Source organism: Octopus bimaculoides, chromosome 1 (genome assembly GCF_046866305.1).
Source record: "Octopus bimaculoides isolate indiv1 chromosome 1, ASM4686630v1, whole genome shotgun sequence".
Lineage (NCBI taxonomy): Eukaryota > Metazoa > Mollusca > Cephalopoda > Octopoda > Octopodidae > Octopus > Octopus bimaculoides.
Window position 1 is genome coordinate 133,398,630 of NC_142928.1, and position 16,887 is coordinate 133,415,516.

Sequence of the window (16,887 nt, forward strand, 5' to 3'; positions counted from 1 at the left end):
TTTACTGGATGAGAAATAATAGGATAGGGAAATTAATACAGTTAATATCACATAAGGATGTATTATAAATATATTGCCAGGAAGAGTATTTAAGAGTGATCCAATTTGTATATTTTATGTTTCTGTGGGCTCAATCATCATCATCATCATCATCATCATCATCATCATCATCATTATCATCATTTAATGTCTGTTTTCCATGCTGGCATGAGTTGGACGATTTGACTGGGGTCTAGCAAGCCAGGAGGCTGCACCAGGCTCCAATCTGATCTGGCAATGTTTCTACAGCTGGATGCCCTTCCTAATGCCAATCACTCCGAGAGTATAGTGGGTGCTTTTAATGTGCTACCGGCACAGGAGTCAGGCGGGGCAAGGGGGCAAGGGGGCTGGCATTGACCACATTCAGATGGTGCTTTTTATGTGAGCCAGTCAGGCAGCACTGGCATCGGCCCACGTTCAGATGGTGTTTTTTATGTGCCACCACTAACATTTACTGAGCTGAAGCTATTATAATGATGTTGGAGGAGACATCAAAAATATAGCTCATTGAAGAATCATGTGAATGTCAACTAATCTATTTCTGTAACAGAACTGTCACCCGTTCTACAAAACGATGAGATAATAGTAGTCCATTTGTTATCATTTCTTATGTGACCTTTAAAACATGCTGAATAGAAATAAACAACTCAAATTTTGGTTTTGTGAAGATAAAATATTTTTAAGCAGAAAGAAAAGTTGAATAACTGGAACGATTGCATAGCGTTTTTTTTTTTTTTTTGTGCACCTTCCCCTAATTATGGACATTTTTATTAAACTTAGAAGAATTGAATTGATTTATTCTGTTAAAAGCCATTCTAATACATAGAATTGAGAAACATGCAGTAGTTACTGGTGTACTATAATATCTGACCATAGGAACATTTAATATGACCTGCATCATGCATTTGCTATGCTCTAATCTAACTTAAGACTGTCATACATTTGTTAGTGACTTATGTTAAGTGTTCCATCTTTAACCCATTACCTACCAGTTATCTCATATGAGATCACTTAAAAATTACAAGTTTCGTAATTATCTGTCAATATTTACACATATCTAACCTTTTTGCTATATCTACTAGTATACTTCTCTGATATTCAAATGAGGTTTGCTCACTTTTCACTCAATATCTCGCTTATTTCTATTTAAAATGTTATTTTGATCATTCCAGCTTGTTTCTAAAGCTGTTTTATGCTAGAAATCAAAGTTTCATAAAAAAATTCCAGTTAATAGAATTATGGGAGGTAATGGGTTAAACTTGCCATAGTAGCATGGCCATCCCAATTTCATTATTTCAGAATTGACTTCTGCAATATATTTGTTCCCTTTTTCAAGATGGCAAAAATTAGGCTGATAAAAATTTAGCAGTTACTTCTAACAGGTAGGGTCACAGCTTAGAGATTTCTCATTGGCCTAATTGTTAAGCTTACTATGATAGCTAGGAGGAGAACAATCTAAAATATGTGGGTGAGTTGGATATTATATAAAAGAATATTTTTTTTTAACTTAATGATTTTAGTTTTCATCTTAAGATCAGGGTTTGCATTCATAATTTTGGAGTGGTGAAGGGTTAAAGTTCTAGGCTTTGAACCTGCATATAAATTTGTAACCTTAATTATTCAGCCAGTTTTGTTCATGTCACAATAAATAGCTAATTTTCACTATATAACATGAACAATACTGTAGACATCTTGTAACATTAGTTTGAGCCAAATAATTGTTATTATAAGTTAGTCATAAAATTGATGAGTAGTGTCTGTCTATGATCTTTGCAGACCCTATGGCAGCTGGTGAGCTTGATGCAGTTGATTTTTAGATCAATGAATATGTGAATGAGGAAGGAATTACTGAGGATTGCATTCCTGGGGAGGGAAAAGTAGAAGTAAATTAGAGTGCAGTTTGGGGGGATAGGATTAAAAAAAGTCTTTAGTGTAATATCTGGGATATGAGACTCAATGAAGGTGTTGGAAGAAGATAGATGTAATGGGAAAGGTGTAGCAAATGATGTTGAGGTAGCAGATGAAGTAGGCATGTGGACGACATCAAAATAAAACAAGGGAAAGCATCAGATTGTGGTTTAAATAATTTATTTAAACGACACTTGCATTTACTTGATGTATACATAAAAAAATTCACTACATGACATTAGCAACTTACTTCGAGCTGGCGAAGAAAATAACAGGTGAAATACTGTGCCAGTATGATGAGGTAGAACCAGGCATGTTTTATGTCTGTGTGTGCATTGATCATTCAGTGGTGTCTGTTTATGTTCTGCAACTGCTACTATGTTGGGTCGTTCATGCTGAATATGTGATTCTCTGTTGGCTGCTTAACTGGCAGAAGGCTGTCTCTTGACAGTTCGCCTGGTGATGGCTCTCTGCCTCTCTTGTGTGTCTGACTGTATTTTATAATGATCATGACAGCTAGAAGGACAGACATACCACAGAAGTAATTCCTACCTATGTAAGTCGCCTCCTGTCCACTTGAACCTTAAATGACACAGCTCAGGTTGGAGGTTGGAGGGAAAACCATCCATCACTTTTTGACAGGACAAAGAAATTTCTTTCATGCCTGGTGGATCAGATGAGCGAGAATCCTTAGATTCGGTTTTGAATCTCAGCTTGGAAAAAGGAAGTGTTAGTTTTTACATATGGTTGGAGAAGGTATGCTGCTAGTTATTTCACAAGAGCAAAGACTGTTGTAGTATTGATGGAAGAGGCAAAGAGAGAAAACCACATGACTTTGCAGTATATTGTTGAGTAAATTATCTCCCAATCAGCGAAATAGCATTTTGGCTGCAGTCTAAGATATATGTATGCTGTGCAGCAGCACCCTTTCATTTGTGTGGACGGTGTTTTAATGTGTATCTCACTTGAAGAGACATCACTGAATCCTGTGGTAAACCAGAGTTGATAATGCGTACATCAGAGAGAGCTCTATTACATGCTGTAATGTTTGTAGACTGACATGGAGCTCTGATCCAGAAAATAAAGATGAAGGTAAGCCATAATTAGGCAACTTACTAAGAGGTCCTCATGCCAACATGATTGAAAACTTTACTGATGAGAAGTGCAATGACATTGCTTTTACTGAAATTCCTCGGAGCGAGAAACCACATATGGAACATACTGATAATTCCAATCTTGGACTTAATTTAAGTTACCATTACCATCGCTCTCTGAGATAGTATATTTTCAATGATTGAAATTTTTTTCCTGAAGTTATGTATTAAATGATTTACTGATTATTTGTTGTTTTATGTTTAAAAAGTTCCTTTACTTGATTTCAGAACATGGCTGGAGAGAATGTTAAATTTTTGTACACGGTTAATAATAACCAGTTACTGACTTCACAACAACGTTTTTTCTATGACGTTAATGGTTTTCTTGTGATAAAGAATCTGGTATCTAAGGAAAATATTTCACAGTATCTGTGAGTTACCATTTCATTTGTTACTATGTATTGTGCTGTTAACCTGGTATTTCAAGGAATTATTTTGGCAACAAAAGAAAGTGTGTGTGTGTCTGTGCACATTATGTGTGTGCGAGGACAAATCTTTTGAAGCAACTTTCATAACGTATTGTGTTTTAAAATGATAAAGACAAATTATTTTATAAATGAAATATATATTCAATTTATTTTCAAGACATGATTATCACCATTATCATTTTAACATCCACTTTTCCGTGCTTGCATGGATCAGATGGAATTCATTGAAGTAGATTTTCTATAGCCAGATGCCCTTCATGTCATCAACCTACAATTCTTTCTGAGTAAGGTGATATTTCCCCATGAACAGACATATTTTCATGGAAGATTGGAAATGAATAACACTGCTCACACAACATTCAGTTACAATTATCATGTGATGTCAAATCAAGGAGTCACACACATATACACTATACATTGTTGAGCATAATATTATGATCAGAATGTTACTGTTGGTTTCACACTGACTATTGCACTAGGCAATATTGATAACTCTTCAGACATACTGGCTGGAAGCAAATACTGCATTTTATGTTGGGGTATATAGAGACACTGGGTGGCTCAGTGTTGGTAAGAAGAAAAGGAACAAACCATAGTGAAGGAATTATAACATTTTCTGAGATGAAAAGAATAGCTATTTGCCATGGATTGATGTTAGCCTGTAAGTTGTGTGTATGTACACACACACACGTACGCACACACATGCACACACACACACACACACACACACATCCTTCTCTTGTCCAAAAACAAACATGACCTTGTTGCCAAAATGAATTTCCACTCATATCAAATATCTGAATATTTTCCTCTTTGAGTTCATGAAAGCACCAGGGTTGTCTGAATTTTTTTTCATTCATTCATTTTTTTTTTTTTTTTTTGATTTATATATTGACAATTTCTGAAATATTTTCTATTTTCTAAAGTAATTTCTGAACATGGTCGGTGCAGGCACTGCTGTGTGGTTTAAGAAGTTTGCTTCCTGAGCACATGGTTTGGGTTCTATCGACACAAACTTCAAAAAAATTCCCTTATGTATGTGTTTGTTTGTGCCTCCTTGTTTTGTCATCGCACAATTGTTGTAAATGAATGTCACTCATTTCCAGTAGTGTGCAAAAGCATGTCTGGCCATGAGGAAATATTATCTTGCTTTGAAGCAGGTAAGAGTTGGCCACAGGAAGAGAGTCCAACCGTAGAAAATTTGCCTCCGAAATTCCTCTTCCCACCCCCTCAGAATAATTCTTCCCCATAAATCCCTATATACTCTGAATTCATAGCTTCTAAGCAGTATTTATTTATAGCTTCTAAGCAGTATTTGTTAATAGCTTCCAAGCAGTATTTGTTAATAACTGCTTAGCAGTATTTGTTAATAGCTTCTAAGCAGTATTTGTTAAAAATTTTGTTAAAAAGTATCCATTTTTCTGGAAGTTATGAAACAATGAAGTCGATGAGGTACACATCTGTAGTTGTGCCAACTAGACTATCCAGTGTTCACAATAAAGGGCAAAAACTCCAGATTTTGCAGCTTAAATTTGTCTTGCCTTTATAAAGTCTCTTTTGAGTTAAAGTCATCTTTGGGTGTGTGGGTTGGAGTGGGTTGTAATTAAGGTTGTATAGCTGGTTGTTATGGAAAGGAAAGGTATTTTGGAAAAATTCTAATTCATTAAATTTGGGGTTATATTACTGTTTAGAATTTATTCATGCATGTAGAACTTTGTAAACTAGTGTATATATGTTACCCTTTTGTTAGGTAGACACAAAGTGTGACAGTATTTTTGTTTCTTTTGGTATTAAGCCTTTAGTAATTGTGTCAACTTTATTTTTCACAAAGGAATGTAGCCAGGTGGTAACTTTAGTCATTTCTTTACTTATATAAATTATTACTTATATTCATTTGTAAGGTATTCTTGTCATGACTTTGTTAGTATAGAAAGTTTTGTGTTTTGATGTTCACAAAAGTATGTTTCTTTCTAAGTGTTCATTGTTCTATAAGCAATTTGATTAGTATACAAGGATTTTAAACTTCTTGTTTTATGGAGGTAGAGCTTATGTGGTGTTTGTTTATAAGATTTCTTCAAGGTCTGTTCTAGATATATTCTACAGTGGAGCAGATATAGAAGGTGTGTATATATTCATGTATAAAAATGGGAGCAAAAATATAATATAATTTAATTAAAAAAAAAGTTAAAAGAAAGAGTTCTTTTGGTTTGCTTGCATACAAATATATATTTTATGTGTGTGTATGTAGTTTTGTGTAGTTATATTAGAAAATCTTTTGTGGGGATTTTGGTTGGAGATAGAGAGACTTTTAGATAATTTCTAGAGTATTTGTTTGGTGTAAAAGTGTGAAGTTGTAGGAGTATTTTTTATTTTATTTTATGGTGATGGTTTATGGTGTTGGAGGATGGAGGGGAATTTGTGAGATATTAACAAGTTTAACTGTTGGGAAAGATTATTGGTTTGAAGTGTTTTAATCTTTTTAAGATTTTGTGCCTGCATAAAGACACTAGTTTGGAGTTTCAGTTTGGGATTTGTTCCATGAATGTTAGAATGTGGTAGGATTCATTTGTACAAAGTTGGCAGGGTTTGTTATTCCCTTGGTATAGTTGTGTGTGTGAAAGTATTTTTTACTTGATGCTAAATAGTGTATTTTTTTTTCTTTTAATTGCCATATATGTTTGGACTGTGAAGTATCATTTTTCCTGTTTGAGTTGCACAAAGTTGTTTGTGCCATGTCTTCAACTGGTTTGCTGTAGATCCTATGTATGTAGATATAGTAGTTGGTGCCATGTTTGTGGTTATCATTACGCTATATACGATATTTCTTGAGATACAGTTTCCTTCCAGAAAGCAGGATGAAGGTGTATTACAATTGCAATTATTATTGTGTATGTGGTTTAGGTTTTCAATTTTAGATAGTTTTTGGTGGTTGTACGTTTTTCTCAAAGTGCTTAGTAATGGAATATTTCAATTTTACATTGTTTATTAGTTTGTAATACTTGTGATTGGGATGAACGTGTTTCTGCATTATTTTCACAAATAATTTAGCTACTGATGTGGAGACTTGAATGTTGAAGGGAGATTATACCAGATAATTTTCCTTTTTCTATTCTTACGTATTTTATTTATTGTGGGAAAATTGCTGTTTATATATTGCACTTTTTCCTTGTAACTGCTATTATTGAGAGCTTTGTGATATGGAGTTGCTATTTCGTTTAGTATTTTTTCTTTTGAAGACAAAGCTGAAAGTCTGAGAGATATGGATTTTATTAGGTTTTTGATGATGCTTTTGGGGTGATTGGATTGTTTAAGTATATACTGAATTTTTCATTATCTTTCTTACATGGTTTATAGATACTTGATTCCAGGTCGAGGATAACATCTAGGAAATTGACTGACTTCAGCTGTGTTTCTACTGTGATTGAGAAGCTCAAGTTTTTGAAGTGATGTAGATCCTTGCTAAATTTGATGTTTTTTTTTTTTTTGTGGATTGTATTTTCTTAGTAGAAGTAGATGGATGGAAATTTGTTTATGAATTTTTCTACTATGTAAAGACCCATGATGTCTCTTGTTTCTGTTAAGTCCTTTGATCCCATGCTTACATCAAATGGTTCTTTAGTGTTTTTCTTAATCCAGAAAGCATTGTTGTGGAAGAGGAGCAATTTTCTTGTTCGCAGTATTGTTTCTATTGTGGTGTTGTTTATTGTGGTTATAGTTTTAGCAAAGTTCAAAGTAGCTATAAGAATAGGTTTTGTTATTGATGCATAATAGTCTTTCATGTCAAACTAGAAGAAATGTACATACATACATACATACATGCATACATACATGCATGCATGCATCCATGCATACATACATGCATGCATACATACATACATACATACATAATACATACATGCATGCATACATACATACATACATACATGCATACATACATACATACATACATACATGTACATTGCCTCTTAAGAAAATATTACTTTCTTTTGCTTTGGATCAGCCAATACCTTGTGAGAGTGAAACTGGGAAGATGGAAACTGTATAGAAGCCTGTCAAATACACTGTATTTGTATTTCAAATGTATGGCCTTCTGCACATACATTTACATTGCCTCTTAAGAAAATATTACTTTCTTTTGCTTTGGATCAGACAATACCTTGTGAGAATGAAACTGGGAAGATGGAAACTGTATAGAAACCTGTCAAATACACTGTATTTGTATTTCAAATGTATGGCCTTCTGCACAGTTTTAATCTAGTTGAATCATGAGGCATTGATCAACATGAAATAATAGTAGACATGTAGCAAAGATGCTGCATAGTAGGGATTAAAAAAACCCCAAAACCTCATGGTTTCTTAACCATGCAATTATACTTAGTAGATTTATCAAAATATAATTCCAATTATATATTTTTTGTGCATAAATTGTTATTATTGTTACATTCTTTTTCTTCTATAGAGAAAGATTCAAGCAGTTGTGTACTGGAGAAGCTCCTACACATGGTATGGACATTATGAAAGATATTGCTGCTGACAGATCAGAATATGTTCCTGAGAAGAAAGCTATTGCAAAACTACAAGGTTTCCAAGACGATGAAGTCTTATTTCAATATTGCTGCCTGCCAGAGGTATTTCTAATGGATTAAAGTACATTGTATAGTGTGTACATAACACTGAAATAGAGTCCATTATACTGCTATACATTATATGAATGACTTCTAAACATTGAAAAGGTTTTCAGGGCTCAAGCTTAGCTTCAGTTTTATGGCTTTTAGTATATGAAATATAGTTTCCCTTGGATAGAATGCTGATCTATAGCATGTAACATTTGCAGATGATCCACCACTTGTTCTCAACAGTTAGGTAAATTGAAGTAATGTAGAATAAAATTTTCAGTTCAAGAACACAATAAAACACTTACATTAGATTTTAATTCATGATATATGAGTTTGCCAGTTCACTTATATATAGAACAGTATAATACATGAGCCAATGAGAAAGCCTCCAAGTGATTGCATGATGCAAAAAATATCTACCAAATCTCTCTCAACACCATCTTAATGAAAGAGCATAAAGGGTAGTGTAATCCTGTTTTCCCCTAGAAATACAGGATGGTCATTGTATGAATGCTTATGAATGCTTATCATCATAGGTCTGCTTACTAAAGGCTGACCTGGGGATAAGCAGTGACAACATAATATACAATACTGTATACTATATGACAAAGAGTTACTGTTCCTATCAGAGATGTTTGTTGATTCGTAGTACACCATACAGTACAGAGTACCACAATACACTGTAGTACAGTTCAGTACACTGCAGTGCATTATTGTACAGTACAGTATTTTGTTATTGATGATCAAGAGGTTAAATATCAGTAGTCAATATGGCATGTACATGTAGAGTACATGACTAGCTGTTGTAGTGTATTACAACAGATAGCAGTATACCTTATATGCACATGACATATTGAACCAAGGCAGTGTTTATGAGATGAGGAAATATGATAACCCTGTGAGAGGGCTAACAAAAGAGGGGTACTGTTGTGCAGTAAAGGCAGTGGAAGTTGGTGCACTAGGACTTGTTGTAGTGTCCATATGCCAACTACTAGGTCAGCTCAGAATCAAGGGTCACAAAAGAATAGCAACAATGAAACACCTGTCAGAGACAACTGAAAAGAGCTCAATGTGGCTATGAGCAAAAAGAAATGATATTTGAAGCTGATAAGGAATAAAGAAAGCCACTAAGCATAGGAGGAAGGAAACCCAGTTTGAAACAGTGCAAGTCTTTGTGGCTGAGTGATAAGATCATCCAAATGTTATGTGTTCAATCTCCACTAAAGCTGGCATTTAAATAATAGTAAGAGGACATCTAGGAGCCACTACCTAGGTGGGCCCAGCTCCCTTAGAGTGTCAGGAATGAATAGGCCAAAATGCTTGTTTGATGGGACTTCTTCCACTGAAGATTTCTCCTGCAGTCTGCTTGCCTCATAGCAAGTTTCCATTTACAATACTCAGACATTCTCTAAGTATTATTTTGTTGACTATGGGACAGTATATTGTACAAATCAGGGCAGCATACAAACTATGCAGCTATCACTTGCTGGGTGACCCATATTACACGGTGCCTCCCATTCCATCATCTCAAATTAGATTGTGTAAATTGTTTCTGAATTTTGACTATTTCATCTCGAAAAGATAATTCCTAAAGTCTTATTGTTTAAATTAGAATATTGCAAATAGTGTAGGTAGTCCAGTGAATTCCAAATAGGATAGTATAATATTATTATGTGGTAACAATCAGTACATACTGAACAATACATTATAAGTGTATAAAACAATCAAGTAAAGTAAAAATTTATATAAAGAAAGGGTACTGTAGGGCAATAAATTACACTGCTAATATTTTTTTTCATTCCTTTCAGATTTTAAAATACATTGAGTCAATTATTGGCTCTAACATAATGGCAATGCACACCATGTTTATCAATAAACCACCTGATTCAGGTATAGCTTATTAAAATCTTTTCCCTTTTAATTAGAAACAGAAGCAGTTCTGACAGTCTCATTCTACCTTATCCTCTTCTCCTGTTTTACATGTATTTAGCATGTCTGTGATGGTTTGGTGTTTACAGCTTCTAATATTTGCATATTTTGGAATAATTGTTTCAACAACAGAAAGAACTTTCTGCTAATCATTTAACTGTGAAGTATGAGTGACACTCATTGTCATGTTTTTCAGGGCGGATGAGGCAAACTAAATTAAGTTCCAATTCCCAAAAGCGAAACAACTGTTTGATAGTAAAGTTTGACCTCACATCAGTAATTAAGAAACTCATCTCACAGACATTATATCTCTTTTCTTAAGGCGGTGAGCTGGCAGAAACGTTAGCACACCAGGCAAAATGCTTAGCGGTATTTCGTCTGCCTTTACATTCTGAGTTCAAATTCTGGCAAGGTCGACTTTGCCTTTCATCCTTTTGGGGTCGATAAATTAAGTACCAGTTGCATACTGGGGTCAATCTAATCGACTGGCCCCCTACCAAAAAATGACAGGCCTTGTGCCTAGAGTAGAAAAGATTATATCTCTTTTCTTGAATTACTTTAAAAAAATCTTGGTGATTGATATGATGCAGGCATCTAAGAATTTGCCTAGATGTGTTGTAGCATCTTGCTCAGTGCCTTAATATATTAAACTCAAATCCTACTGGCAGTTGAGAAATAACCTCAATTTCATTAATATTTCAGTTTTTCACAGCTCTTAGTTCAAATGTTGCATGATTCTCTATTCTTTTTTATTCTTCTTGGGTGTATAAAATTATCATCATCAGTTGTATACTGAGGTTGATCTATTTGACTCTACAATAGCTTATCCTTTACAAAATTCTTTGTATGCACGGTAGGAAGAAAACATTATTTTAAATTAATAGGATTTAGTAGTTGTATGCTGTCAACTTAATGTGACAGTCCCCTGAAGGGAATAATACTAATGTTGGTTAAACCTAGGAAACTACACCGCTTCCTGTCAGCCTTGATACATTTCCTGTGTCCTTATGTTTACAAGGGGGAGACAAGCACCTCCACCCAGCTAAGCCTGCATCCAGAGACATGTTTCTGAGTCTTTGCTCGTCATCAGGCTGGAGTAGCATGACCTGCTAGTCGAAGATGCCTGTCAAGCTCTTGTAAACATATAATAATTCTAGTGAAATACATTCACTGATTTCAAATTTAGAAGGACACAGGAAATGTGTCAAGGCCGACAGGACGCGGTGTAGTTTCCTAGGTCTAACCAACAGTAGTATTATTCCCTTCAGGGGACTGTCACATTAAGTTTACAGCAAACAACTACTTCATCGTATCACTACTGCATAAATCTCTCTGAGAGATTTAGAAATGTATTATTTCTAATAGGATTTAGGTAATGGTTGTTACAATGGTATAAGTCTTCACATTCATAAAGGATATATATGCTTGATTGTATCAACATCAATATATTGCTGGCATTTTTTTTATAAACCCCAGAATGACAAACGCTATCAGCTCATCCCATCAGTTATGTCTGAAATCTGATTTCCCTAAGTTAGATAACTTTTTTATTTTAAAATGCCTTATAATACCAGTACTTATTGCCATGGCCTTGTACTGTTGTCAAGTAGTGATTTATGTCATTACAGTCTGCATTAGACAATTCCATTACTGCTCTAACCCTCCTAAAGATGACTGTGTCCATGAAGCATTTAGGGCATTTAATAATTTTTTAGTTCAGAAATGACAGTAATGCAGCAGAACCAATCCAAGATATAGCATTTATGGAAAATATTGCTTAAATGAAAGAAGATACTTTGAAAGCTTTAGGAAGAATAATTTCAGCTTAAAAGATGCCTTATGAATAGGTCGTCCTGTTCAGTTTGACAAAGACCTACCTTTGTTAGAACTTAATTGAAATAATGCTATTACAGTTGAAGAATTAGCACCAAAGCTGAATACAAGCCTTTCAACAATTCCTAGGCATCTGTAATGGCTTGGAAAGGTGTCTAAACTAGTTCTCTATAATTTGACAGTAAAACAACTTTGCTGCACTTCTCTACACTCTTGGGAATATGTATTGCTATTTTCAAACAGATTAGTGAGTGGTGAAGAAAAGTAGATCTTTTACAGGAATGTTAAGCAATGCAGACAATGGCTTAGTGAAGGTGAAGTGACTAAATTCTAACCTAAATGTGACCTCTCCATCCAAGAAAAGTTTTGGTTAATATTTAGTGGGATTATGTCAATATGATCCAGCTTGAGTTGCTACCAGTTAATAAAACAATTACACAGGACATTTCCTGTCAATAATTAGAATGTTTAAACATTACTTTAAAGGAAAAGGGACCAACTTTAATGATTTGCAAAGGAGTGGTGTGCCATCGTGATAATGCCTGGCCCATACAGTAAAGATCATGTTTGAAAAAAATTGTAAACTTCATCTGTGAAAAAATGCCACACTCTCCTTAACAGAATTTTGTTCCATTTAATTACCATCTATTCTGAAGTTTACAGAATTAACTTGGTGAACCACTTAAAACATGTGAAGAAGTGGAAACAACCCTTTCTGCATTTTTTTGTTTTTTTACAAAACCAAAAGAATTTTACACAAATGGTATGAAGAAGCATATAAACTACTGAAAGGAGGTCATTGATAATGATGGTAATTATGTTAATGAATGAATATTAATAAAATATGAAATTTAGAGATTTTTTTTCTTACCTAATATTTGGAGATTACTTAAGGAGTAATCTGATATTTAGTGTGGCACCTTTTTATTTCTACCACTTCACTGCATCTCTAAGGCTTAGTTAATAAGCAATTTTTGATTAAGTTAACTCAAAGGTTTTCATTCCAGGTTTAAAAACAACAAGACATCCAATGCACCAAGATTTGCATTATTTCCCATTCAGACCACCTGAGAAAATTGTTTGCTCATGGACACCACTCATAAAGGTGAACAGAGAGAATGGATGCTTAGTTGTTATTCCAGGCTCCCACAAACGGCTTTTGCAACCCCATGGATATCCTAATTGGGAGGTAGGCTCTTTTTCTCTAAGAAATACTTTTATTCACTTTGAAATACAACTTTTCAGTGTCTTTTAAATTTGCATTTAAAGAAAAGAGAAAAAAGCTATGATTTTACTTGAGGCAGTTTGAATTGCTGGAAGTTAATGTTTGGAGGGGAAAAGAAGAAAAGAAGGTGTTTTAGAGGGATGTAGTCTTGTGGGGAACCACATCCTGCTAATACTTAATACTTGATTGAAGTGTAGCAAAATCCTTCTCATTATAGAAGTATTAAGTATGGACCTTGGTACTGTTGAATATATTATGATATGGTGTTAGTGGTATACAGTCAGTATGTCTGGAGGAACAGAGATTTTTTGTAGAAACAACATTTTTCAACAGACTGCAGATACAGTTTAATAATGAGCCAAACATTCCAGAAAGTGACTAAATATCCGATAACTAATTGAGAATTTAAAGAAAAAACTATCCTTTAGTATTTGACACCAGAATACTGGAATATTTAGTTTGGTCACATTGTAGCAAATTATTTAATAATCAGAGCTTCAGTAATAATGGTAGTGCAGGGATGATAATTTTTTTGGATTGTATTCTTTTAAAATGTTTGTTAATGAATAGAGAAAGGGTTAGTTTCTAGAGATTTTTAGACTCTAGTAGGCGATAATAATCTATATTTAATTCAGTCACACTGTCAGATAAATACAATTCTTTGACAAAGAAGATATAATCATCATCATTATTGCTTTAACATCCACTTTTCAATGCTTGAAAAAAAGAAAGAGCTTGATAACTTGATTGATAATGTTCTTTTGCAGTTTGTTGATTAAATGTACATAAAGCAACATAGCCAAGAATCCAGTATACCAGAGCCATGATGACTAAAACAAACTAGAATATGTTTGTGTTTTATTGCATATTAAATACTTAGTTTTTCATTTGTTAAATCTGTGAATGGTAAGAAAAGTTACCCTTGTGTTAAGATTTGAATGTATAAATGCAAGTACCTTTGTTACTTTAATATTCCATTCATCCAGCTAAATGTATATGTTAATATTATATGTTAACCTTTTTGTTTTGTTTGTTAAAATTCTTTTGAACCAGAATGGTGTGAACAAAATGTACCATGGTATTTTGAACTATACTGTAGAAAATAACAAAATACACTTGGATATGGAACCAGGGGACACTGTGTTCTTTCATCCATTACTCTTCCATGGGTCTGGACAGAACAGAACAAGTCATTTTAGAAAGGTACAGTAACTTTATTGCTTTCCCTTACTATCATTTACCCTTCCAACATATCCAACTAAATTTGTTTGATTAATTTCTTGAGTATCTATTCTGGTAGCTTGTAAACTAGTGAAGATTGGAAGTCAAAATATTTTTCATCAATGATTACTAAGCAAGATATAATAAAATTACTTTTCATTTCACTTTTTGAAATTTTACCTTTCTAGTAAGTTATTTAGATATTAAGTATGTAGCTGACTCAATTTGATAATGTGTGCTGATCAAAATACATGCTTTTACATGAACAACAAAATCAGTCACACACAAAAATTTCGATAAAAAATAAAAATATACTTACATCCATAATTACATATCAATAAAATTTCTTTAGCATATTACTGACTGTAATTGTTAAAAATGTAAAATACATTCATATATTGATCATGAATGTAAAGAAAAATTTCCTTTGTTAACCTTCTGATCAAAACTTTCTTTCTTTGTCATATATGGAATGGGAAAGGTAATGCAGTTTCAGAGTCAGTAGAAGCAAGCCAACACATGAAGCCAACACATTCATAACATTACCATGGGCAATGGCAAAGTTAAGGTGTTGGAACAGCCAAACACCCTCATGGTGTCACCTGACACTGTGATATGGTGAGTCACCATCAACGATGAGAACTTCACTGAGCCCAGCCACCTCGCAAACATCTCTAACGCCACACGTTGGAAGAAATAGTTCACTGACAAGTCCCAATACTTAAGGATTTTATTCTGTTCAGCTACAGAAGCAGTGACCCTCTCATTTGCTGCAGCATCTAGGATGTGGGGAGGAGCATAAGAGTCACAGACTGTGATAACCCAGATGAAGCACTTACCTCTTACCTAGGAACAAAGGGTAAGACTATTTGGTTTCTTCTCATCACTTCTGGATAATCCTGCCAGCTCCAGAACTGAAGGGATATAAACTCAATCCAAAGCCCACTTAATGATTAAGTTTAGCTCAGTGCAATGAGTGAAATGATCAGCATTTAGGCAGCAAGATAAACCATGAAGACCTGTGGAGTCAAGGGGCCTACCACAGCAACATCTGTCCCCAACAGATGTTGGCTCCCACTCTGAGTGCAAGGGAGATGAAAAGCTCATCCAGACTAAGTGAAGCACCAATATTGGTCACTGGTAGAGCATCAATCCAGCTCCTTGAGAATTTCACACTAGCAGAAAGTAGGTGATACCTTGAAAATTGATCAGATTGATCAAAGAGAGAGTTGTAAGTAGTACCTAAGCACATATCATCTCAGACTCTTTGCTTCCATCTATCCTTAGCTTTATCAAGAACCAACAAACCCAGCTCTCTCCACTGTGACAGAGCTTCATCCAACTCCCTGTTGGAATTAGCCCATGTTGGAGAGGAGAGGATGTTGCTTACTGAAGAGGAGCAAGTATGGATGAAGGAAAGAAAACAGGGAAGAGATAGAGAAGAAGATCCCCAAACTGTTTGGGCAAAGCAGCCTGTTCATGGGCTCTGAAGAGAGTCTGGCAGTGACCAAACATTCGAGTTCCCTGAAGATTAGGTTGTCAAAGCATTGGAGAGATGACAAAAATCTACAAGAGGAACCAACTCTGAGAAAATACAATAACTTAGGAATTAACAAGTAATTCCTAAGTATAAAAAAACTTTGGTGGGGCTCAATTGCCTCGAGGCTTTTTAATAGTTGCTTAAAGTTAGCCAACTTGGATCGAAAGATAGACTCGAAAGCTCAGTCAGTAATTGAGGCCCTAAGAGAGTATCAAACTGATGAGGGAGGAACTGCAATGGAGGGGAAGGAATCTGTAAATAGGTTTACATTCTGCTGATGTAAAGCTGGATGGTGGAGGAACCATAGCTCACATTTGGAACTGTTGATGCTAAGGCCCTTATGATCAAGTTCTTAAATCATTGTCCTCACAGTTGCAAGGACCTTACCAGGAGAGACCCCCAAACAAGCATCAAAATACCAGATATTCAAGTCAAGGTTGGCTCCCATCTTGGTAATATCATCAATACCCAGTGCAAGTAGAACAGGTCTGAGCAGGTTACTCTGTTGAACTCCAGAGGCAGATGGGATGAGGTGGTCACCAAAGGACAGGTAGGGAAGTACACTTTCAGATGAGAACATGTTGATGAACTGTGTTAGGTTTTCCAAGAGCTCAAGATTGGCATCACTAGCTAACAAAGAGATACCATCTTTGAGATGCTGAGGTTGTAAGCATTCAATCCCAGCACCAGAACCTGCTGGAAAGGATGCAATCACCTTCCTGACATTGTAAAAAACCTGGTGGGTCAGGCCAGTGTAGGTAGTCAGCTGTTGGGGCCAGAGGATGTTTCTCCTTTAATCAATTGAGGGAATCTGTAGTGCACCACATGAGGGAGGTCAGGGATAAGAGTAGGCGAACAGCCCCTTTAATGTCAAATCTGCTGAATTTAGCATTAACGGTCTTCTTTAAGTTTGGTGAATGACCATTGTTTGGAGCTGTGCTAATCACCAACCTGAGATGAACAGTGGTTGGGGGTGGACTGAAACAGCTCAAAC

At 35.0% G+C, this 16,887-nt stretch overlaps 1 protein-coding gene across 6 annotated transcripts in view; it reads left to right on the forward strand.

Annotated features, from left to right (window-relative positions):
• LOC106874674 (phytanoyl-CoA dioxygenase, peroxisomal) overlaps positions 1–16,887 on the forward strand; it is a 45,310-nt gene that overhangs the window by 23,489 nt on the left and 4,934 nt on the right. For all 6 annotated transcript variants that reach the window (XM_052970868.2, XM_089358636.1, XM_089358630.1 and 3 more), the window contains 5 exons: positions 3,330–3,472; positions 7,989–8,157; positions 9,954–10,035; positions 12,915–13,096; positions 14,186–14,335. In XM_052970868.2, coding sequence (XP_052826828.1) covers positions 3,333–3,472; positions 7,989–8,157; positions 9,954–10,035; positions 12,915–13,096; positions 14,186–14,335 — 723 coding nt within the window. In that variant the 5' untranslated portion in view covers positions 3,330–3,332. The remainder of the gene's footprint in view (positions 1–3,329; positions 3,473–7,988; positions 8,158–9,953; positions 10,036–12,914; positions 13,097–14,185; positions 14,336–16,887) is intronic.